Here is a 25,835-nt window from a genome sequence, read left to right on the forward strand (position 1 = left end):
TCCAGGCTTTCTTTGGGGACAGGGCATAGAACAGCCTAGAGCAACTCTGCCAGCCACCACAGGGAGTGTGTCAGGAGGCAGATGTGGGTCGGGCTCACAGATGTGTCCTAAGACAAACAAGACATCCCAGGGCTGCTGAATCCCTTCACTCATCCAAAGGGCTCCATTTTCCCACCTTCTGGGGTGCAGGGTGTCCCCCAAACCCCACTCAGGCTGCCCAGTGCCCAAGCCCTGCTCACCTTGGATTGCAGAGCCGAGGGAGTGTTGAGTGGCATCCCTCCCTACCCTCTCCTATCTACATTCTGCATCCCTGTTCCATCTGCAGGCATTATTCCTGTGCTGCCCACATCTCTCCAGGTCTGTGACTTACAGGGCTGCTGCTATCCTGCAGAACAGGATAAGAGCTGCTGCAGGAGAGCAGGCTGTGGGCAGATAGGCAGAGGCACACAGGTTAGAGCTGATACTGGTGCAGCTCAGCCCGGGCTGACAGGGAAAACAGATGGAGGTGTGAGGCACCCATCAGTCCATAAGGAACTGACCTGGCCCGGGGCAGGGAGACACCCCGAGAGCACTGAGGGTGTCCCCAGGCACAGCAGCTCTCAGGGCAGCCTGTGCTGGGCAGCATTGCTGAGCTCTCATCCTGCTGGCACAGCTGGACCTCAACAGAATTTGCTTATTTAACTTAAGCTCTTTACTGCACTCAAGTTTGCTTATTCAACTAAAGTTTATTTATTCACATAGTGTTTGTTAGTTTGGCTAAAGCTTATTTTTCTTCCTGAAACCTGTTTGTTTACACAAAGCCTGTTTATTTAAGTGAAACAGACCAAGGAGCTGCTCAGCTCGCAGCCAGCTGCAGGGCGTGCAGAGCTCTGCAGAATCCCCTGCCCTGCTCACCTGTGCACAGGTTTCCAGGAGAGGTCTCGAAGCGCTGCAGGGATCACAGCTCACTCTGGAAACAGGACAAGCCCAGTTTAAACCCTTAGCGGTCAGTGGACTGAAATTATTTTCCTGGTTACACTAATTCAGATGTAAATTTTTAAGCCAGGTGTTGGGGTTTAGATGGAATTCAGGTTTTCCCTTCACTAAAATGACACAACCAGATAAAGCTGGTGGTGTCACACGTGCCCCTGCCCGATCGATGCCACCTGGAGCAGGTGTTATCCCAGGTGGCACAGCACCAGCAGCTGCCTCGAAAATGGGATTGGATCTTCAGAAAAAGCTATTAGCCCCTTGTCAGGACCCTCTGATGAGAACTGACTGCCCAGCACGGATCGATGCCAACAGCTCACGCCTCGTCCCTGCTCCCGTGTATTTCAATCACCCAGCCCAGGATCCAGGTACGCCTCACCTGATGGGAGTTTAAGTGTCATTTATTGCTAATTACTTCATGTGGCATAAGGTTTTCAGCAACTTCAGCCTGGCAGAACAGGCTGTAATTACACAAATCAGACTCAGATACCCAGTTAAAACAATTCCTCCCTGTATTTGGTTAAAAAGGGAAGAAAATTAAGAACTGTATTACTGACCTAATAAAATAATTTTGTAATTAGGACCAAATGACTTCTGCAACTTGTGAAAATGTGAAATTCAGGGCAAAGATTACATTTTTATTTGAAGTAATGATGATTTTCTTCATTTTCATAAAATCCAGTCAGTGTCCTCAACTCAGCAGCTGTGGGGTCATGGATGGGGAGCGTGTTTCTGCAGCTGGACACAAGATAGAGGGGTCACTAAATCTTGCTGCTCAATTGTTGCTCTCTCCAGCTTTCCCCATCCAAGCTCTTTGTATCTCAGTGTCTGAGAAGTTAATGCAAAGGGTTTCACCAGGTCCCTGGTCCTGCATGCTACAGGTACAGTTTCCTGCCACCTGTTTGTAAGGCCTGTGTAGGGCCAGAAAAGCAAAGGAGCAGAGTGTTTAGGTTCAATGGGAAGAAAAGCACCACTAAATAACCTTAAAACCCTGAAAGACGTGGACCCCTGAGAGGATAAATTACACACACCACAAGTGTGAGACACAATTAGTGCTGGCTCGAGGAGAAAACCATCGTGAGCTGGCATCAGCCACAAACCTCTTCTGCACTGAAATAATTGCAATAGCCATGGAAACCATCAAAGCTGCTCTGCTCATTTCAGGTAAGAAAAGAGCGAGCTGCATTCTTGGCTCTGTCCTATGGTTTTTCCCTGTGTCACAATTTCGCTCAGGAAAACCTTATTTGTGACATAACCATGAGATGCCCTGAGTGCTCAGGAGCTGGACGGTGGCCCTGGTGTGGCACATGCCCCTGGGTCCATGCAGCCCCTCTGGGGCCAAGCGCGCTCATTCTGCACGGTTGTTCTCGGTGTGATCTCCTCAAAAAGCAACTGTCTTCCTCCTCATCCTTTGTGCAAAACATAAAAGATTAATGATTCTAATTTCAGTGCCGCAGCTGCCTCGCAGCCTGATTTGGGGGGCTGTGGTGGAGGGGAGGCAGGAGGAGGACAGGAGGAATGTGGGTGCTGCTGCTGCTGTCCGAGGCTGAGCCGGATCCTTCCTGCAGCACTGGCAGCTGGATCCACGTGTCCGGGGGCAAACAGACCCCGGAGCCACAACCTGGAAATGCCAGGTGCTCCACAGACCGACGCCAGGAAACCTGGCAGTGCCAGGACTGACTGGGAGACAACAATGGGCTGAAGGAGGTCACGTATTTCAAAGGAGGATTACCTTACCTTATTTACCTTACCTTACCTTACCTTACCTTACCTTAACCTTACCTTACCTTACCTTATCTTACAAGGCAGGATTTAAATATCTGTCTGCCATTAAGAACTTGTGTACTGACCTACTGCAGCTTGGGAAAGTTGGAATATCAGTGTCAGATCAACTTCCTCCAAGGCACTGCTCCTCAAAGAAAATAGTTTAGCAATTCTAAACAAGAAACTTATGAAATCTGCTCTGCATTATATGCAGGTTCAATACATCAGGTTTAACTCCTTTTGTCCTAGTGCTGAGCGTGACCTGCTCAGCCCCAGCTCCTCCTGCCCATGTTGCTGGTGGAGCTCAGACAGTGGACTCTGTAACAGCTGGGATAAAGAGTGCAAAACAAGGTCTAGTTTTGTAACATTAACTTTTTTTTATTAAGAAGACAGATATTTTATAGTACTTCTTTTCCTTTGTAAAAATGGGATACATGAACCAATACAAAATGTGAATGGGAACAGATGGATATGTATTTTCTTACACTGTAACATCTTCCATGGACACCTTAAAACAGAACTGGCCTAAGGGGAAAAAATAAAAAGGCCGGGTAAATAAAGAACAAGGTTGTTTATCATCAGTTCTGCGTTCTTCATTTGTGATCCTCCTTTAAACAAGGTTGTTCTTTCTTCACGCTTCAAAGTCCTAATGATCTAAAGCTGTACAAAGTAATACTCAACAATACATTTCAACAGTGCACTGTATACTGAAGAAAAAATACATAAACCGATATACAACTAAAATTAATAATTTCCTGTTTTTTCTCCTGTTTTTATGCGTGGTTTTTTATTTTTTTTTATTTTTCCAATGCGTGGGGCCGAAATTTTGCAATCTACCTGAGACGGAAAACACCAATCAAACACATGAACCTGAGACATGTCAACATTGTAAGTCAAAGTTACATCGGTAACACTGCACTACGGTACACTTCCAAACAAATATGGGCTGCTCAAGGCCAGGATGCCCGTCCCGTGCCGCGGAGCCCCCGGCTCCAGCCTGGCTGCTTCTCACCGCGATGGGGTTTGGCAATGGTGCTGAGGGCTCAGACAAGAGCTGCGCTCGGCAAAAGCTGCTCGGAACAAAGGGGTGTTTGCTTCGCGAGGTTCCGCCCGTGAAAGAGGGGAAAGACGGAATACTGCCGGGGAAAACGGGCCTGCTTGGTGCCCCAGGCCGCCCCGTTCCCAAAGGAATCCCACATTGTAATGGTTCTGCCAAAAAACAGCAATTAAAAAACAAACGCACGGAAATGGCCCCCCCCGCCCCAAAACCCGTAAAAAAATCCCCAAACCTGACACTAAGATTAATGCTTTCCTTAAATAAATCAGATACATTTGCCACATAAACACAATAAAAAAGTATCGCTCGAAATCCATGATTACTCACCAAAAAAAAGTCAGCATATATAACTTTATACCGTCTTCCCGCTGCAGTTTGCTACCTGTCGCTTACAATCCCAATTGAGCCAGAGTCTCCTGTGCACCTATGGCTTTAGTGGTCATTAGCACGCTCGTTTCAACACGAATTCCCGCGTTTTACTCAGCAGGTAGAAAAAAAGGCAGTTTTGTTCATCCAGCCGCTCTCCGGGTCTGGGCTCACACGTCAGAGGGGCTTTACCTGCTGCCTCCACGGCCGCCAAGCGGGCGAGGATGAGGAGAAGCCCCCGCACCCGGGAGGGCTCTGCCTGCCCAGCAGGGCCCCTGCTCCCGCATCCCCACGGCCGAGCGGCGCCTCTGCCGAGCTCCAGCCCATCTCCCAGCTGCACCATCGAAAGCACCTGAAACAGCCACAAAAGGGGGCTTGGGGGTGTTATCCGAGCCCTGACGGCAACAGGGGAACGGGACATGGGCACACTGAACTGCAAACTACGCATCTAAAATGTGCTGGTTCTCCTCCGATGAGCTCGAGTTCTGAACGGAAACTGGTGAAGAGAAAAAAGGGGAAACACCTTCAGAGAAACGCACCTACTCCACGGGGTCCCAGCTGGCAACTCCAGAAACAGGAAAGGGGAAACGAAGAGCCACAGAAACCCGAAGGGAACTAACGCACAGAAGCCCCTCTTCTTCCCAGCCTCCCCCCGACCCGAACGAACAGAAATTAAACAAGGCACAGAATCTTCTGCAAATGACTTCACTAAACTAAATCCAAGCTGGACTTGGCCAAAAAAAGAAAACCCAAACGAACTGAGGTGTCAAACAGCAGAGTGTACTTTACGAGGAATATTTTTACACAGCAAATCCCAGACCTTCCCGGCCTCACCGCTCTCCACCCATTTGCTTTTTTTTTTCCTTAAAAAAAAAAAGACACAAGCTGGTTGCAACTTCCAAGATCACTTTGTCTTTGTAGCGTTTAAATAGGGCCAGTAGTAACCGTCCACAGTTGGACACCTCATGGGAACCAAGGCTGCTCTAGATGAAGTACTCTTTCTTTTCCTCGGAGTTGTTTTGTCCCCCCTCTGCGTTGATGATGGCTGTGTCTGCGTCGGCCGCATCATCTGCTCCTTTGGCTTCGTGAGTGAAGTATGTACCTGCAAGGGAAGCGGAGGCTGCGTGACTCCTTGGGGGCCCTGGTGTGGTGCTGAGGGAGCGACGGACAAAGGAAACAGAAAGTGCTGCTGGGAGAGAAAGTGGGGCGTGTGTCCCGCCAGACATGACAACACCACGACTGAGGGGCCACACGAGCCTGGCCTTTCATCCTCCAGCTTTGCTCTCCGTCTTACCTTTATGTCTGGCAAAATATCGCCCTAAAATGATGAGCAGGCAAAGCATTGCAAAGACGACGACGGCCACGACGCCACCAACCACGGCATGGTCCACGCTGCGTATGGCGCCGTCCTCACCTGCGCGGGAATCTGTTGAGATCAGAAGAGGAATAAGAATTGGGGACTCGCTGCGATGCTCTCGGCAGGCTGTGGCTGCAGCTGCTCTCAGGATGGGGAGAGCTGCCCTCGGGCTCTCCAGAGGAGCAGGGGTGAAGCACGGAGCTAACTAGACAGATGAGTTCGGGCAGAGGAGCTCTGTCCGGAGCCGAACTGATCTGGCGGCTCGACTCGCGAGGTGTTTTCCGCTAAAAGCAGCAGCACTATGACTACGCACGTGGGAGACAGCTGGGAGAGGGGAGGAAGGGCACATGGAGTTGTTGGTGGGGATCTATTTTGGGAAATTTCCCTATAGTGCTCCCCAGCCTTCTTGGTGGATGGGGCATGGAGAAGAGCAGTACCATTATGGGAATATTAATCGTCAGCTCTGAGAAATGTCATTAACGAGTGCCCTGTTGAAAACATTTCAACGTCCCAAAACACTCCTTGCCCAAAACTCCACCCACCCAGCATGGAAAACGTGTTTACAAACATCCTCTGCCGTGACTGAACTGGGTTCCACCATGAACCCCCACCTTTACTGTCCAATGAACTGACAAGGACACTGCACTCCTGACCCAAAAGCAAGCAGTAACTGTACAGAGCCTCCGACTGCTTTACTGCGTTTATTTAACTCCTCACCACACAATTAGTTTCCTTTCAGAAGCGCCTCTCCCTCGGGACGCCGTCACCTGGGAGAGGGATGACTGATGTGGCGCAGGAACAGCTCCGGAATGAACCCCGGATGAGCTATGGCCATGTAAAATGAATGTATAGCAGTGTAAACAATTTTAATTTAAGAACGCAGCTACATCAACCCTCGCTGCAATCCTAATGGCAACTGAGATTTATAACGCAGTAAAAAACAATTATTCTCCCGCTGATTAATACATTAACATTTTGGAATAGAAGCTAAACCATTGTCTCTTTTTTTTAGTGAGTCAAGCGCGACACCTCTATTAAAATGATTTACTGGCCATACCTTACAATTTAAGCACAGCAGCAACAGAAACGGTAAAAATCTTTTAACTTTACATGATTTGTGAAGTCATATGTGAAGGATTTACCATTTAAATCTTTCACTACAAGAAGCACATGGCCCATAAATCTGCCCTGCCTGCGCCTGCCTGGACACCTCGGAGAAATGCGTTTTGCCAGGACGACTGAGAGAGCAAATGCAAGTCAATTTTTAAGAAAGATTTATCTCCGTCTCCCTCCAAAGAACAGAGCAAATCTCTGAAGCCTCCACCTCTAATAATATTTGAAGTTTATCGATCAAGCGTACAGATCCGTGACAGCTAAAGGTAATGGGGCTCTTTTGAGCTGAGACCTGATACAAAGCTTTCGAGCAGCAGCTGGGATTTACGCTTTCTATCGATATTTCCAATTCTGCTCCAAGATTAAGGACTGAGGGACCCAAGTAAATAACTGGGGACCAAGAGCACCATAAAGCGCCTTTTAATTAAAACAATTTAAGAATAAAAGCCCCTTTCGAGTAACCTTTGAGAGCAGGAGCCCCAGTGTGGGCAGAGAGATGCTGGGATGAGCTGGGGCGTGGTGAGAGACACTGTGGAGACCCTTCCAGCAGCTTGGCTGATAAGGTAAAAACTGCAGCCAAAATAGATTATTCTCCTGCAAACCAAAAGCACAGCAAAGAGGACCTTCTGTCTCATCTCCAGTGGGAGCAGATCATGCTGTGATCACTTCCCAGCATCTGCTGAGTGGCAAGCAGCTGAACATCCCTGCGTGCTGAGGGAAAGGTGCCCATGGACATCCATGATCCCGTGCCCAGGGACAGGATCTGCTGCTTGCCCAGGGTGGCAGCCGGGGAACCCCAGCCACACTGGGCACCCTGGGAGCCCCCACTCCGACACAGCCTCCCCACTGCCACTCCAGCTTGGCTGATCCATGAACCGGCTCTCTGCAGAGCAACTGAACTGGCTCATCTGCTGGAGCAGCTGCTTCAGGCATACTTCACTCCATTTTTTTCTTATTTTTTCAGAAACTTTCGCCCAGTTCCGCTCGGGTGCATTCGGAGCAGCCAGCAGCATCCCAGCCTGGGCGATGAGTGCCTTGCTGACATCTGGAACAGCTGAGGGGCATAAACATGCTGAGTTACGGCTCTGTAATGTGCTTCCAGCAGGATTTTGCATCAAGAGGCATTTTTTCTTCATCACCATAAATTAAGGTTCCGGAAAGACGAAGCCGTGTGCTCGTGCTGGCGGCGGCAGCCTCCGCGCTGTCCCACCGAGCCGGTGCCGCAGGGATGGGGCTGTGCCAGAGCCCCGTGCCTGGCACATCCCTCCTGTCTTCCTTCGCCTGACATCGTGCCAAGAGCAGGGAGAGAGGGCTCCCCTGAGAAGGGACTTTGGCCTAAAGCCTTGCCAGGTTTGCTCAGCAGAGTTTGTTAAGTGTCAGTTCCTCTGCTGAGACGTGCAGGGCCATTCTTCTCAATTGTTCCTCTCAAGGAAGACCCCTGTGAGGCGCCAGCCCCAAGTTCACGCTGTTATACACGTGGCTAAATACATCTTCAAGCTCACACACGGCCTAAAACATTCCTGCTGCAGCACCTCCTCTCCTTGCCTCCAGCCCCTCATCAAACCCTGCATGCTCTGGAGCATGACCCACACCAAGAGCTCTGCCTGCGGGCACAGCAAAGCCCAAACCCACCGCCAGCCATTCCCACACTGCTCCCAGCAAACCTGTCTGTGTGCCACCAGCACAGCAACAGCCCCTCCACATCCTGTCCCTCGCTATTTCTTCAGTAATTAACAAAGTGTCAGGTCTATGGAACAAGGAATAATTCCCCAAAGCCAACGAGAGACTTGACCTTAACAACCGGAATCTGCTTTAAATGCTGTCTCCAATTCACCCAAGCTATTCCTGCCTCCTATCTCTGATTAAACCAGAAATCACAACTTTATTGCTGAAGAGGGAACAGTTGAGATGGCAGGAACTGACAAAATGCCACATTATTTGCTAATCCTAATATGTTATTCTTCCTCAAGATTTGCTTTTCTCAGCACCAATTCAATTACAGATGCTACAAATCCTTCTGACATTTAATTCCCTCTTGTCAGGGCGCAGTAAATGTATACATGCAGAGCTTTCCCATTAGGATGTTAATATATATTGGAGCAAGCTGAATCCTGGCCTCTCCAGCGAATCATCAGGAATTTGCCCATTAGGCTTTTGTTTTGGGTTTGCTTGTGAATTTTTGTGGGTGGGGCAGAAAGAAGGAGGGAAGGGCAGGGAAGGAACAGACACCACAGCATGTTGTCAGCAACATGCCCCCTCAGGGCTACTCTGCAGCTACGGTGCACCTTGGCTGAACCGTTTTTGGGTCGATGCTTTGCTTGGCACCAAAGCACCTTAAAGGAAAACTGCAGAGGTAATGGTACAATCCACTTGCCAGAGCTGAACTCATGCAGGGAAAAAAAAAAAATCAATTTGTCTTTCCAAGTGCTGTGCTGCTTCCCCAGGGGACTGGCATTGCTGCACCCCACAACAGAGGACACCAGGGTTTCAGGGGATGCAGTACTGGGCCCGTGTGCCCGTGGTGCAGATCACTGTACAGCAGCAGCAGTGCTCCAGAGCCTCTTCTAGGGTGGCCAGCAAGAGACTTGGGCAGCTTGAAATTTATTTTTGCTGATTATTTTTACCAACTGCTCATGTAATCAACAAAATAGTGATTACACTGCTGGAATGGCAACCTTGAAGTTTTCCTTTAAACAAAAAGTGCGGCTCAGCAAACAGCACACAGACAGGAGAGAAAAGGGTTTGGGACTGCTTCCTACTCATCACAGAACTAAGGAACTAATTCCAGAGGTTAGGAGCAGTACGGAGCAGATGCTGAGCTGGGGATTGTCCATCTAAGTATCGATAATCATCACCTGTGATTCACACCTGCAGGCTCTCAGCTATGGGGGCTTTGGGGGACTCTCTTAGAAAGCGAATGTTCTAATGGGCTCCAGGTTTCTAACATTTCTGCCAATGTAAGTGCTAAAATCGGCTTTCTGTGGGCTCTCAAGAAAAATGTTGGTGATGGTAAGAGCAGCACTCTGACAGTCTGGGTCAGTGCTTACACTGAGGTTTAGCACAGGGAAGACTTCTCTGCTCCCAACTTCTCAATGAATAGGTTCCACTCAATTCCACTTTAATGAGGCTTTAAATATAGATGTATCTATGAATATTCCACTCTTTCCGTCAGAGGCAGCATCCCAAGAGTAAAGGCAAGACTGGGTTGGCCCGGGCTGCCTGTGTTTTAAATCTCCTTTCTACCCACACTAAGAGCCTCAGACCGGTTAGGGTCAAACCAGTGCAGGTTTACCTTCAGCGCTCCCCTCGCTCTCAGCAGCGCGTCCCGCGAGGCTCAGGCGGCGGCTCTGGGCTCACCGTGGTGCCGGGAGCACACACCCGCATCCTCCAGCACCTGGAGGCAGCGGCTCCTTCCTTCCAGGCCCTCCTGCAGCTGGAGGAGCCGGCCGGCACCGCTGCCGGCACTGACACTGCTGCAGCAGCTCCTGCCCTGCTCCGCACCCTCCCCGGCCGGTTACAGCTCTCCTCGGCTCAGAGCAGAGTGCGGAGCAAAGGCAGCGCCGGGACACGCAGCCTGTCCTACCGCCATGTGGAACTCCGGCTCTGTGGCGCTCCTGACTCCTGTCCTTCCTCCTCACCTCCCTCCAGCTTCACCTTAGCCCAACTGCAACATCTGGGCTATCTCTGTACAGCCCTGACCTTCCTCTGTGTGCATTTCTGCTGTAAAAGCAGAGAACAGAGGGAGATTTCCATGAAAATGTAGTCAAGACATTATTTTTGGCACATCAGGATTTACTGCTGCACTTGCACAAAAAAATTACCTTCTATTTCTGGGTGAAAATTAAGGTCAAGCTCCTGACATTGGGCAGTGTGGGCTGAACTTGCGGGCAGGAGTAAGCTCATATAGACCAACCCCACTGAAGCTCCTGAGCTTCCCAGATGTGCAGGTAACATCTGCATCTCGGCAGGGGAAAGGAAACCTACGCCAACAGCTTTGAAGAATTCCTAAACAAGTGATCTCTTGTAAATCTGATTACAGCTTCCTTTGTTGAATGATTATCCCATCAGTATGCCTGGAGATCCCACAGGTCACGATTTGGGTGTTTAATGGCCTTAAGTCATTTGAGCACTCCTGAAAACCTGGTGAGCCAATTATTCCTTTTCCCTGGAGGTAGGAAACATCAGGACTGCACTGACACCTCCCAAATGAATCTGGGGTCAATTCTTTTGTGGAATGAAGTTTTTGAAATGATGGAGCAGCACTAGAGGTTGGACTTGGCAGGGGTGCTGGTGGAAGAGCAGGCTGCCGTTACTCTGTGAGCACTATAAAGCACTTAGCCACGACATGGGAGGACAGAAATCACTGCCTGCCCATGACAGGATGAGCAATAATGTTATTCATTCCCACAGCGTGGCATGGAGCAGGCTACCCCTCCTCGAATTTATTGAGGGGCCGTTAAAGAGCAGCGTTAACCTGCCTGTCGTATCGTAATTGAATTTGGTCTAATTTAAACCAGAGAAATTTGAGGAGTTCATCCTTCTTCAATCAATAAGCTCCCCTTCAGCGACCCATTTCAAGATCGCTTCATAAAAAATAACGCGCCTTGTTTGAATGAATGTGCTCACCGTGGCAGAGCTCAGCGCTGCACGGCTGCTTCCAGACTCCTCTCTGGAGAAGGGAGCCCCGTGTGCAGCCGATGCCATCGCTCCACCAGCATCCCCTCTGCAAAGGCAGGCGCTGATGGTTTTTGGTCAGGGAACCATTCCCTGGCTCACAGGAGGTGCTGGTGCTCCGGAGCAGAGCCAGGAGAGCTCAGGGAGTGTGGGGAGGGGTCCCTGGAGCGCCGTGCCCAGAGCCCACGGCAGTGTCTGTGTGTGTGCACCTGCACGCACAGGTGTGCACAACACACACACACACAGGCTCAGGTTTGCCCCCTCAGTGCCCAGTGCTGCTGGAACCCTGCCTGCCGGTCTGTGCCAGGCTGGAGTGAGGAACTGAGAGGTGCCAGGCCAGCCCTCTCCCACCCTAAGGGCTCAGGACGTGAGGAACAAGAGGAGGACTGCGAGAGAGAGGCACGGACACACAGAGCTCAGCCCAGGAGCGAGGAGGGCTCTGGACTCAGGCTACCTGAAGGGCGGAAGGCAAGGGATGCATTATTTAATTGCTCAGTCGGCAGAGCCTCGGCTGAAGCTGTGGGTGGGACAGATGTACCTGGAAGGAACAGCACACTGAGCAAACACGGCAGCAGCCCCCACGCCCGCCACGCCAGGGTCCCCCATGGGGGTGGGAGGGACCACCTGCGTCCCCCAGGGTGGTACCCAGGGTACCCCAGGGGGGTGCGCCATGCCCTGCATCCCCCAGGGTGGTACCCAGGGCTTCTGGTGCCCTGCGTCCCCCAGGGTCCCCCGTGGGGATGGGTCTGTGCCCTGCGTCCCCCAGGGTGGTGCCCAGGGCTCCCAGGGTGGTTAATCCAGCTGGAGCAGAGGGCAGCTTTCCCAATGGAGAGCTCAATTCCAGCACTCACCTGTACCACCCATCTGAGAGCCCCCATGTGCTGACCCCGGGCCAAAAACGTGACCTGGTTTCAGTCTCTGAAGCCATGGGGCAGAGACCACTCTGTCTGCAGCAGAGAAGGGCCTGGGGCTCTCTCTAGTGCCTCCCCCATGGCTGACCCAGCATGATGCTGACCACACCTGACCAGGAATGATCACTTTGGGCAGCAGAGTAGCCCAAAGAGCAACAAGCAAAATTTTGAAATTGTTGGGGAAAAAACCAGCAGCCAAACCAGATGCTCCAGAAAGGCTGCTTGGCAGCACATGATAGGTGCTCACTGTGGGCAGTGGCTCTGCCTGAGCTGCGTTCTGTAGAGGGGGGGGAAATTTTTGGTTTCCATTCCAGACTCAGGAAAAGGACTACACTGAGCTGCGTGCTCCGGGAAAGGAGTGAGCCCCTCTGAGCAGCACAGGCTGGGGAGCAAACACCCATTCTGGGCAATTCCCTTGAGGAATTGTTTCAGGTTCTTCTCTTCATTCACCAAAAAGTGTATTTTTCCTTAAAAAATAGAAATTTAAAAGTAAAAGAACTTAAAACAAAACAATTTTCCCCATCCACTCAGGGATGTTCACCACAGCCCTGGTGCATCTTACCTATGGGATCTGTCCCAGGCCTGCAATAATAATTGTTAGCATTGCTCAGTGTTAGAAAACATCCAGAATGAATCCATAATTTCTGACCTCTTGGCCACAGCACACCTGTAGTGGCTTATGGGATGAGACAATCCTGATTTGATTGGGTGAAGGGAACCATTTGATGGAGTAAGATGAGGACTCAGGGTTTTTTGGAGTATTTTTTGGCTCCATGCTGAACCCCTGAGAGGAGCAGCACTGGGCTCCAAGCCCCTGGGCTGGGCTCCTGCCAGGGGGACAAGTGGCTGCTCCTGCCCTATGGCCAGGACTGTGCACCCTGTGCTGGAGCAGCCACAGAGCCCAGCAGGTACCAGGAGTCTGCAGGGATGCTCTGCAAGGGGGGCAAAAAAAAAAAAAATAGGTGCATTTCTGTAAGAAAACATGAAAAACAAATATTTAGGTTTGTACCACTGGTAGAGGCTCTGCTCTGAATGCACCCAACTGCATCCACTGAAGATGCTGTTATGCTTTAATCTCAATCAGCACTAATTGGCAAGGAGCAGCCATGAGGATGCATTTATGGCCCTTTCAGACCAGTGTGGATAAAAAGAGGCTTGAACCATTTACTTGGCTTGGCCTCACTGATGAAACAACCACCTCTTTTTTACTGCCAATCTGATTCTGGAATGATGAGAATCCCTGAGCAGCCACGGGTTAGGGCTGGCCACCTGTTTTAAGGGAGGTTTCACACAACACGGCAGAGTCAAGTGTTTTACAAACAAAGACTCAACTCAACCGGTCTCCAATTCAATGTTCAAAAAATCCCAGCCAGGAGGGAACCACAAGGGTTGGCCTTGGTGCCCTGCACCTCCTGCCCTGAGGATGCCAAACAGAAATGGGTGCCAAAATAAAAATAAAAAATAAAAAAAGGGAGGAGAACCCCAACAGAAAGGAGCGCACTTCCAAGCTGCAAGAGCGTGGGGGAAATGGCTGCGCCATAGCGACTGCACAATGCAACATGGCCAAGATGCAGAAACCAGAGTGGAACCAGTGTCTAGCGAAGGAGAGCAGCAGGTTACCTACAGACTAGCCCTTACCTGAGAGATCCCCATAGTCCAGCTCCTCGGCCGAATTGGGCAACTGAGTAAAGCCTTACAAGTAAAAACAGACTCGTTTTTCTCTGCGTTTCTCAAGCGACAAAAAACAACACACTTAAGAACTGAGGATGAATTTCTTGAGGGGGAAAAAGAGAATGCGTCAGTCACTCGCCACCGTCTGCCGGTGCGGGCAGAGCCATCGTGTGACACCAGTGCAATCGTGGCCTTCATTACAGACAGAAATGCTCCTCGCTCTACACTGTTGGCACACGGAACGTGGCATTGAGACCATCATAACAGCATGCAGAGCCCCCCACTCTGCCTTTCGGGGACAATTTCCCAATTTAGTCCAAGCCGATTTCAGTCCTGCGTACAGAGAGCAATGGAAAACTTGCCTCCAATTTTGCAACCAATCCAATTAGTTTTGGTCATGGTGACAAGTCAGGACATTTACCAATGACAGAATATGAATATTGTGCAGTGCATGTCATGGCCTGTTTGCAGGCTGTGGGCTGTGTCCTCTGCCAAACTATGGGGCAAACCGGCTTTTTTTCATTTGCCCAAATGTGATGGATTTATGGGAAAAGCATCTGTCCTCAAAGCTCTGAAGCAACCAGGGAGGCACGTGGCCATGGCCACATTAGTGCTGCTTGGTCTGGGGTCTGGGGAAGTGCTGGGCTCTGCAGGCAGAGCATCTCCAGGGGTGGACATCTCAGCACCAGTGCCAGCGCAAACCGGAGCCAGGAGCCACCCAGACTTACTGAAATGTGGGGTGGGGAAATGTTACCCGGTGGGCTGCCACTTGCAGGACTCACTCTTGCTGGTGGCCACTTAAAGCAAATGCATGAGCAAAGGAAAAAAATTCCCATGAAGAGATCCCTGGGGCACTTGGGATCATCAGCTCAGACTGCTACCGGAGCTGACTCTCTGTTAAATAGCCAAGCTGTGAGTGCAGTATGGTCAATGTGCAGACTTGGCCCCACTGCAAAGCAGCAATATGTGTATTTTTATATATACACTGCCCTTTAAAAATGAAACTTATTTTCAGTGATTAGTTTTTAAATGCATCAAATCATCAGGAAGCTACGTTGGTATTACCTCCTGAAGTGGGAAGCCATTTAGATTAATAGCAGGAAATAGGCTTGTGTGTCACTCTTGGGTTTCAGGGAGTCCTTTTCAGATTTTCAGGAGGTTTTTTCCTATAAATTATCTATAAATACAACAGTTGACTCATAGAACCATTGACCATGCAAAGCTGCACTTGGCAGAGGAGCCCTTCAACTTTTCTCTCTCCAAAATTGATTCTGTAGAGAGTTCCTTTTCAAGGAACTACATTTTCTCACTGATGAAAAAGGGCAATGTTGCATTTTTTATGAAGGAAAAAAAAATCCTTTTCAGAATAAAATTTGCAACAATTCCACAATTTCGCTTCTCCCTGCACCTGGGACACTCACAAATGCCACCGGCCGGTGTTAAAACCTGTTGTGAGGCATTTAAATAGGTGGTAAATTACTTCTTGATTTTTCTCATTAAACTTTCATACTGGCTACTAAAGCCCCTTCTTTTCACTTCTGAGGGGATGAACTCAAAGCCTGCCACCACCGCTGTCAGAGAAATGAAAGGGAACTTTTCACTCTGCTCCATTTCCCTGGGAATGATAAACCCCCGGCAGGCAGAGCCGGCTCGGTGAGTGCATCACACAAGGTGCTCACACAAGCTCCGGGCACCCCGGGCACATTTAGGTTCCTGTGGGCTCCCACGCTACATCCACTTCTTTAGGAAAAGCCAATTTCTCTCCCATCTCAGGCCCTAAATAAGCAATTAGGGATTCCGTTTCATGCGGCGCTGCGCAGAGCCGCAGCGCGCAGGCAGCGCTGTGATGTTTTATTCACTGCCCCAAGGATGGGAGCTGTAAAACAGACTGAGGAGCGGATTCCCTATTAGCTGCACTTTTAAGTAGGGCATTTCCAAGAGGGAAGGAGGCAGTGGGACTGGCAGAGCTGCTTGGTGATGGCAGTGCAGAAAGCCCTTTGCTGTGGCACCTGGCAGGATGTACGAGGGGCTGGTGCTCTGGTGCAGCCTGGCTTTGGCTTCAGCCAAGCATTTTCAGGGACTGAGGGCTGTCAGAAAAAGGAACAAGAGTGTAACACAATAGCGCTACCTATTCTTGTACCAAACCTGCTAGGGCCACAATTAAAAACCCACACAGGCCTTCAGGGAAGGATTTTCAGCCTGTAAAATAATTTACCTGCTGCATTATGGGCCAAGTATTTTCTTATCAGTCTTCATTTGTGACTGGGGTATTTTCCTTATTTTAACCTTCACTCCAGGCTTCCTGCTTTGCCAGCTTCAGAGGAGGCATTTCCAAATGGCTCAAAACCCAATATTTCCACAGGAATGAGCAGAAATTCTGCCTGTGCTGAACCATTGCCTGGTTCTTGCCTTGCGAGGGGAAGGGGGAGCAGCTCTGAGCCCCTCATTGCTGGGCAGACGGATGGATGGACAGGGCCTCAAGCACAAAGCCCTGTGTGGGCAGCACCCACATCCTGGGGAATCACTCTGAGCATTTAGAGCTCTCTGCTTACAACAGGGTAAGGGCAGAATTTGGAAAAAAATGGACACAAAGTCAGTGTGTTCAAGGTCATGGCTGCTTGTACAGGGGGCAAATGTGAGCTGGGCATCTCACCTGAGGGGCTCCCCAAAGGCCAGCACTTTGTGAGGGCTGAGCTCTCTGGCCACCGAGGGCCAACAGGGGCCAGGGCATTAAAAACTGGCACATTGGTTATGGTGGGGAGAGTGGCAGGGAGGAAAATGGAAAGGCCATGGCAGAAAAAGCGCTTTCTCCCCAGAGTGAGCGGGGCAGACACTCCGGGCTGTCACACTCCCGGCTCCACGAGTTCTGCCTGTACTCCAGCTCAAGCAGCGGGAGCTGTGATCGCAGCCCCACGGGCACCCTGACCCCACGGGGCACATGGAGGGAGGAGGCTGAGGCTGGGAAACCCCAGCTCGTGGGGTGCAGCGGAAGCACAAGCCTTCCTGCCGGCCATGACCATGCTGTTATTGGAGCTCTGGCAATGAACAGTGCAGAGAAAGGAGAAAGTGCATCAGAAAATTCACAGTTAAGCTCTCATTTTTCAACAAAAGGGTTAACAACGTTCGTGCGTTAGGTCACTCATGCATCGCTGCCGTCAACTCCATTCCGTGAGGAAACAGGAATGGCAGGGCCTTGGCTACTGCTGGGACATGCACACACACACAGGACTCCTTCCCCCCAGTCCTCTAGGATACACTCCAAAACTTTCAATGGCTCAAAACCCTCTTTCCCCGATTGAAGCATTATGCTGGCTCCTTACATTCCATTTTCTTTGCTAGCAAGCTCTTTTTTGGGTTGGTTTTTGGTTTTGTTTTTTTGTTGGTTTTTTTTTGGTTGGTTGGTTGGTTGATTTTCTTTTTTCTTCCCCCAATTCATTTTAAATCGTTTTTGGAGAAAATCCATTTGGCTGTATTCATGCCCATGCATTTCTAGTCATTCACAGACATGCTCACTCCCATCGGACATCAGAAAGAACAAATGGCCAACATACAGAAACACCTGGTATACTCCATACACACTCCAGCAACACAAGCTTGGAAAGAAATCCAGAGTCTTCACGGGAAAAGCACCCCACAAGGGCAAACATGGGGGAATTCAGAACAAGCTGGCTGGTTTTAAGGCAGGAAAGTTTGTGGCAGCTCGTTTGACTGGGATAGGTTGTCATTTCAGCTGGCCACCTCCCTGGCACTGATCCTCCCCATGAAGGGGGGAAGCCCTCAAGTTAAGAACAGGCTTTTTATGGCTTCCTCAGAACAAAGAAAAATAAGGAAAGACATCAGGAATTGCTTTGAAAATGGGGCAAGGGTTTGCCAGTGAGCATCTGCCCAGCTTGTCCTCATTGCAGAGTTTAATACATCCCGACACTGAGCCTTTCCTGATGCAGAAACAACACCCAGAAAGGATGCTGGGAGTTGTGCCATCACTGGGGCTACCTGCTCTTTTTCAAATTTAGGGATCAACATCTAGCCACAAACATGTAGCTACAAAATCAGCAACGATGGCTCTTGACATCTAACACACACAGGGGGATTGACACACAGACAAAACACAAGTGTGCCCCAAGATTTCTGATCTTTATGCCGAGTGGGAAAATGCATCCAGGTAGGTAAGTTATTTGGGATAAAAGTGTAAGCTCCTCCATTTGACATGGCACATTGCTACGGAATGATTGCTTCACTCAGTCCTGCCTCTGACCTTGCCCAAGCATCGCCTCGAGGGGAGCAGGCAGGAGAATGGGTGCTCTGTGCTAGGGATTTCTGTCAGTAAAACATCAGTCAATTTATCAGAGTTAAAAGAAACTAGAACAACAAAGTCCAACATGCATTAGCTGTAATTAAAAATTGTCAGAGGTTTTGGTTCTTCAGCTGAAAAGTAAGCTTGTGCCAAAAAATCGGGATGCTCAACTTCCAGCCTGCAGCGTACGTAGGCTCGCCGGGGAATGGAGGAAGCTCAGGAAGCTGTCAAGCTGTTAGCTAGACTGCCTCGAGCAGACGAGAAGGGTTACTTTGCTAGACTGCTATGCTGAGAGGAAAGTGTTGCTATTTGTTTTCCCCATCTCCTTCTGCAGTGTAATAACGCAAACTTCCCTGCCGACCTTGGAGGCGAGCGTTCCTTTGTGGAGCATCCAGAATCCCAGTGCTGCCCTGTGCCAGCAGACCTGCTGGATACTCTGCCTTAAAAACCAACTCAAAATCCAAGGAAAATGCTCAAAAATCTAAAAAAAAAAAAAAAACCAACCCCAAAAAAATCCCTACCAAACAAAAACCCTAAAGAAAGAAAAAAATTAATTTCTTTTTCATGTGTGAAGTGATTCTCTCAGTCAACGGCTGGAGAACCAGTTGGCATTGCTTGGACCTGGATGCCACTCTAATGGGGCTTGTGCTTGCCTGGCACCAGGATGATCAGCTGGGGAGCTCACAGCAGAAATGACAAGAGCAGACAGACTTTCCAGCCTTAGAACCCACGTTGTATTTATGAGATGAGTCCACCTGGAACACAGTTTTCCCTTGAAGACTCCAGTTCCCTTTTTGGCCTCCCCTTCCCAGGCTTGTCTTGCCACTCAGCAGTGCTGAGAAATAAGATAAACAGGAATGTGATACCAACCGTGAACTGCTGGTTCTGTCGTCGCCGTTGTGTCTACACACGGGAACAGAGGATTGGAGGAAGGGAAGAAACAGGAGGAACAGCATGCAAAAAAAGGGAAAATGGAAAAAATGGAACAGATAATATATGAGCAAGCTTTCAAAGAACATTGCGTGACAAGCAATAATAAAATGAAAGGCAAAAAGCATTTGAAGTGAGTTGCACTGTTTAGAAGACATGCCTCCAGTTCAAAAGCTATGAGCCTGAGGAAAACAGTAAATTTTTCTCTTTTTCCAGGTCCTTGCCAGAACAATTACTGGTGGTTGCAAAGTCAGGGGAACAGGAGACAGGGGAGAACACCGACACCAACGGTTTGGTTGGTGGGGACAAAACAGAAGCTCCAGAGCAGGGTGAGGAGCTGAGGCTCGGCACGTCGCTGTTGCACACTCAAACACTGCCTCACTGAGCACCCCTGGCCAGGGACAGACTGCTCCTGCCTCTCCTCCAGCCTCCCAGCCACCACCTGCACGATGAACCATTTTTATCAGCACAAAAGGTGTTCTAGAACTGCCAACAGTGGACAAACATTACCAGTCCCTCTGCTGCAGCAGGTAGCTGGTTGAACAGCTATGGGTAATTAAAATATCCTGGATGTTTTTTTGCTGGTTGGTCTGAAGCTGACTCTACTCCATATGGACTACATCTCACTGGAAAATTCCTGGGGAGCACTGCCTTGCCAATGGAGAGAAGCTTTGTCTCCTCCAGGAGGTTGCAACAGGCAGTTTTAAAAGACTGACCGAATCTTTTGGCTTTCACTCACAGTTATTTCCACCAACAGGTCTAGACCAAATGTAACCACATTGCCCAATTTACTGGCTAATTCAGCTGCTGGAGGCTGTTTGCTTTGCAGCTGGAGGCACCCTGTGGCCGGGGTCAGTGGCTGGAGGGGGCTGGCTCCCCAGAACTGAAATAAAGCCCAGGCCAAGCCTGCCTGGCTGGGGCGGGCAGTGTTTGGGTGGGCAACACCGTGGGTGAGCAGCGCTGCACCTGAGGCCTGCACAGCAGCCTGGAGCTTGGGTTTTGCAGCACGACAGACAATTCACAGCGGCCTTTCCCCGTGACATGCGGGCACAGCACCCAGGGACAGGGCCCTGCGCTGGCAGAGGCAGCAGTGGAAACAACAGGACCTGTGTCTGGGCAATTTAGCTGAGGACAGCCCAGGGCTGAATTCCTGAAGCAGCAGCAAAGACAAGAATCATACAAGGAATACATAATACTTACAGATACAAGGTCTACATGCTTTAATTATGGAAGCAAAACAAATAAACCCTGCACAGTTTAACAAACTGCACCAAGATTCGCATAACAGATTATCAAGCCATCATTAGCCTGTTTCCACTGCCAATGTAGGCTGTTCTCATCTTGGCAACCAAATCTAAGGCACCCTCAAGGAGGCCAGCCCTTGTTCTCCTGCGGGAGCCCTGGGGGCTGCAGGGGAAACCTTCCAAGGCCACGAGGAGACCAAGAGCAGGGCTTTGCTTTGGTTTTGGGTAGCAATCCCCATTTGTTTTAACCAAGCAAATGGTGGAAGGGGAAATGGTGGTGGAGGTGGGGGGAAAGCCATTGTTTAGAAGGGGTTGTAAAACTGAGTATTAATTCCTGAGATAGCATCTTGGCATCTATAAATAGTCTCAATTTACTGTCTTCCTGAAATAAAAAAAGTTATGTCAGCTTTTACAATAAATAGAGAATCTGCTGGAAGCAAACTTGTATTGATGTGCTGGAAGAGATTATTAGTCAAGAAACAGTGCAAACTGGACAGTGCATCTCGCTTCCCCGTCCGGGGACAGAGACCGACAGGTTACACAAAATAAAGTTCTCAAGCGGTTGTAAGTGCGAACAAATATCCACGTCAAACAACATGTTGGCTGCAGCTGGAATGACAAAGTTATGATTAGCAAATGGTTTGGATGGTTGTAATAGGAAACACAGACCGGTTAAAGTTTAGAGTGAGCTTTGGGGGAGTCCTGTCCAGCCCCAGTCCCCTGTGGGAAGGAGGACAGCACACACCAGGGCTCTGCAGGGAGAGACCCCTGCTAGAGACACGAATGTGCTGACACGGGTGTGTTTGTGCATCATCACGTGGCAGAGGAGAGAAAGCTGTCACGGCTGCTTTGGAACCAAATCAGGGCATTTCTGCACATCCAGGTGTGTCCCGGCCCGCCACTGCCGCTCCTCACCTGGGAAGGGACACCCGGGCAGGGACATCCAGGAATGGACACCTGGGAATGGACACCTGGGAATGGACACCCGGGAAGGGACACCCAGGAAGGGACACCCCAGGAAGGGACACCCCAGCCCTGCAACGCTGCTGCTCACACAACCCGTAACTTCAGGCTGGACTGGCTAACTTCAAAGGGGCTTTTCTGAAGCCTGTGATTGTGCCACCAGCTTCTGCTTTACTTTCAAGAACAGCCACACTTCCATGTCACAGCAGGCACACAGCATCCCAGGGATCAGCCTTCTGCCCCATGTCCTACAACAAAAACCATCTCTTCTCAAATGCTGACCAACAAGAAGTCTTTGATTCACTTCTGATTCAGCTAATGTTGATCAAAGCCAAGGAAAGGCTCTGCCATCAGCAAAAAGCACCGTTCTGGTCCCAAGCCATCAACATGCTACACCATCACCCAAGGCTGATAGCTATCATTTAAAATGGAAAGCTGGTGATGAAGAAGGGGCCAGTTTACTCAGTGCAGCAAAGCCAAGAGAACATGGAAATCACATAACCAAACAGACCTGGGATTTTCTACCTTAATATCAAGGCTTCTCTTCCAATGCCAATCAGGAAAAGAACTAAACATGCTGTTCAGGAAAAGCAGAGCAATGTCAAGGCCTTCCAAAATCTTCATGTACAAAAGCTCCTCAGAGGCCAGGTTTATAGTTACAGAAGGTACCCAAAGGAGTAACCATTGGCTTCTACAAAGCTGCAAATTTCACTTTATTGGGATTTCTGTGTAGCACTGGCTGTAAGAAATAAATATCTGCCAGCTAGGACAACTCAGATGACACCCAAGCTCGAGGCACTTACCACCCCATTAGGCAGCTACGCAAGGGCACACACACATATACACACACATATTTATAAAATTACTGCATGGAGGCAGCTGGGCCACATTTCTCAGAGTTATGAGCTCCACTGCTGAGCCTCCTCGTTTTCTCAAATGGATTCTCTCCAACTTCAAACTGTTTGCAGAGTGTGACAGACCAGGCCCTTTAAACTTGGCCGTAATTAGTCCGCAGCCTCAAACAGAACAAGCACGATGGAGGAATATTAAAACCCCAGCAGCAAAATTAAATTCCCCTGGTTGAATGCTGCAGCCGCAGTGCTGCAGCCTCACAGAGGTACCTGGTGCTGGGCTGAGGAGCACACACAGAATCACAGCAGCACATCCACAAAATCACGGCAAAACACGCTGCTGCCTTTTAAATTTAAAGAGGCTTTAGCAAGTATAGATATCCATTCAATATATTGCTTTTTAAATTGCTTTCTGAACTGAAACCAAAAGCCAATCTGATCCCTGACGCGTGGAGCTCTTATTCTTCCCGATTTTCCAGACTGCTTCCCATGCACTGACCGGGGCGAGTGTGAGTTCCTGCACGCCGCTGCCTCGAGCAGCCTGAGGGACAGCAGGCAGCACTGCACACGGATGCACACGGATCCTGCTCTGCTTCAGCTCCCTGGGGCTGATGGAAACACCTACAAAACCCTGCCAGTGCTCCTCTGGATCAAACTTCTGTGGGACACCAGCACAGGTGTCACATCCCACAGCAATGGGGTGATGGGGCTCAAACACCAGAGTGCAGTGACCCATCCGTCCCCTCCTTCAGCTCAGCCATCCTCTCCCTCACCACACGCTCCTCCAAGGACGGATGGAGATGTCCCCTGCATTCCTGAGCCCCTCATCTGCTCTGTACAGGGCTCCAGGTTGGCACCGAGTGCCCTGCAATGGGCCCTGGGGACAGCTTGATTAGCAGACCAGATGTTTCACAAAAATCATCACAATCTGTATGGATGTTGTGTGTGACCAGAACAAAAATAGTCTGAAATTAGCACAGTGGCTCCAGCCATGCTTTTGCATGTTTCTCCATACAGATTTGGGAGGATTTGGGTTTGGTTTCAAGCCCAAGCTTGCACACAACCCACGCTTCTGCTCAGCAAGATGATGGTTTGTGCACTGCTTATGTACACCAAAAGTAAGGCCATGTATGACAAGTCCTGCCTGCTACTGGCTGGACATGGGACTGAAAGACTGAATTTTATTTCATTTTATTTTCTGTCCCAGGCCTGTCAGCTCTGCCTTTAGCCCCTTTAATGCAGACACATCCTGGATGAAAATGTCAGAAAGGCGAAGAATCATCTTTAAATTAACTTGACATTTTACCAGGGACAGGCAGAACCTTCAAGAGAAAGCAGAAGTTAAATAATAAATAATTTGGGGGAACAAATCCCTGGGCTGCGTCCCTGCACAGCGGCACCAAGCAGCTGAGCATGTCACAGCTCGACACCAGGCTGGGAATGCCGAGAGCAAACCAGGAACCCTCCTGCTCCTGCTGATCTCCCGTGGGCAGCGCGGGCATCTCCACATCCCCAGAAATGCCAGAGACTGAGAGAGAGTCCAGAGAGCCACCCTGCAGCTGGCCACTCCCAGCTGACTGGGGAATAAATGTGTTTCACAATTAAATTCCATAACCAGCAGTCCCAGGCAGACGTGGCCGTACCTGAGCCCATGTCACCATCCTGCCAGCACACAGTCTGGGCTTTAGACATCCCCACGCTGCCTCTGTGCCTCCCACTGCAGGAAACCCGAGAGCAGGAGGACTGGGACTGCATTCTGCCTGCCCACCAGCCACTGGGATTGCTGCTGGAATGAACCCCTGCGACTGCAGCCTTTCCCACCACCGGCTGTAACTAGGAAAGGACAAACTCCTACTAGGATAAAATAAATTTTCGACATGTGAAATGCTCTGAAAACCTGCAGCTTATTTTTGCTCCCAGAGTTCACATTTCCATGTGCCATTATTTTTAAAGCAGCTGGGATGACACAAAGGTGTGCTTCTCAGGAGACAGTGCCTGCCCTGTGGGTGACAGGAGAGCTCCACCACCACGTGCCCCTGCTCGAGAGCTGATGCTCCAACTCAGCATCAATTCTCAGCTCCACAACTCACTGGTTCCTGCACACCTCCAAGCCAAAGAGAGCTGGCTCCTGGCTCATCCAAATCCTGAGCCTCAGGAAGGAACTCCTGTTCCTGTTTCCACAGGATGGGCTTGGTCCTTTCCACATGCATTCACTGAAGGGGCTGGAACAGCTCTGGGAATTCTCAAGTGAAAACGACTGCCTGCAATGTCACAGCCCCCTGAAATACACAGTCACCTCCAACCAGACCTGCCGCTCCAAGGGATCAGTGGGATTTAAAATATGCTCTAAATGGGCATTCTGGGGGGACACCAGGAGCCCCCAGCCTGCTGCTGAGGAGGGAGAGCAGTGCCTTGGCAGAGCAGCATCACCTGCAGGGCTGGCAACGCTGGCAACCTGCACGTGTCACCCCCCGGTGTTCACCAAAACCGCTGCCCAGACACCTGTGCAATTCCACCTGTGGAGAAAGAGTGGGAAATGCAATGTGCACCTATGGATGATGCCCTGGTCCTGGGAGGGGGCGTGCCAGTGCCTGGGGAGGCCGGCACAGGCAGAAAAACACAATATGAGGGCTGGGCTGTGATTAAGGACCTTTATTTCCCAGGAAACAACGGCTGCCCGAGCCCAGCATTTCCAGGAGCCACTCCAGGGCAATTCAAATGATGCTGTTTGCTCTGCTGTATCGTATTGTACATCTTAATGAAGAAAGCCACAAGGACAATTTAACTGATAAAAAAGGGCTCGGCAGTGATAAGGGCTGAAACACCAAAGGATGGCTGGAATATCAATGCTGCTGCAGGATACGTGGAAAAGATCAAGCTGTCACGCAGGAAATCTTTTCAAGCACCTACACTAAAGTGACAGAGGGAAAGCTCTAAAGGTCGTGGTGTCTGGAAACTTCAGTGCTCAGCTTGTCCTTCGCTGGAGAAAGCATCAGGTCAGCTTTCCAAGAGCTCCCCCAGAAACTCCCTGAACCAATAAATCAAAAGGACAACTCCAAGGGCAGAATTTTCTAGGGTCACCTGCTAGAAACTGCTTCAGTGCAGCCTCTTTCCCCATGTTTTATTCAATTAAAGCAAGACAATTGTTTTTCAGAACTACTCCATGGTTCCAGGGGACATGAACTACGTCAGGGTTATGCTAAAAGTAGGGGGACAAAAGCAAAACGAAGCAGATTTCAAACCCACCTCATCCTAAGGACTGTGTTCCACTGGGCTGGCTCCAGATGCCTGGACTGCCAGCAGCTCAGAGAACACCCAGCTCTCTCCCACCTCTCCTCTGTCAGACAGGAAGAACATTTGGGAATTAAGGTATCAGGCGTCTCTCAAGGCTTTGAAAAGTGTTCCAACACTACTCTGCTATGTAATTCTAGAGATTATGTTAATTTGACCTAATTTTTTCCAGCCACAAAGTCTCTCAACTACTGAAGGGCAGAAGCTGGTGTGGCTCCACGCTCCTGAGCACTGACTGGAGAGGACACACGCACAGATCTCTGCACGACAGAGGGAGGAGAGGCCTCGGCTGCTCTGGGTGGGAAAAGCACACTGAACTCAAGGGCACAGCATGGTGAGACACATGTCAAGAAGACTCAGTGCCAGGGAAGAAAATAATA

At 49.9% G+C, this 25,835-nt stretch overlaps 1 protein-coding gene across 8 annotated transcripts in view; it reads right to left on the bottom strand.

Annotated features, from left to right (window-relative positions):
• Positions 1-3,087: 3,087 nt before the first annotated feature.
• Positions 3,088-25,835, bottom strand: part of CADM1 (cell adhesion molecule 1) — a 133,015-nt gene continuing 110,267 nt past the window's right edge. For 2 of the 8 annotated variants that reach the window (XM_064732146.1, XM_064732144.1), the window contains 5 exons: positions 19,047-19,079; positions 13,850-13,903; positions 11,755-11,838; positions 5,451-5,582; positions 3,088-5,258 (listed from right to left, as the gene is read on the bottom strand). In XM_064732146.1, coding sequence (XP_064588216.1) covers positions 5,140-5,258; positions 5,451-5,582; positions 11,755-11,838; positions 13,850-13,903; positions 19,047-19,079 — 422 coding nt within the window. In that variant the 3' untranslated portion in view covers positions 3,088-5,139. The remainder of the gene's footprint in view (positions 5,259-5,450; positions 5,583-11,754; positions 11,839-13,849; positions 13,904-19,046; positions 19,080-25,835) is intronic. The other 6 variants (XM_064732147.1, XM_064732149.1, XM_064732151.1 and 3 more) reach the window with 3 other exon arrangements.

The sequence above is a fragment of the Zonotrichia leucophrys genome, chromosome 24, assembly GCF_028769735.1.
Source record: "Zonotrichia leucophrys gambelii isolate GWCS_2022_RI chromosome 24, RI_Zleu_2.0, whole genome shotgun sequence".
NCBI lineage: Eukaryota > Metazoa > Chordata > Aves > Passeriformes > Passerellidae > Zonotrichia > Zonotrichia leucophrys.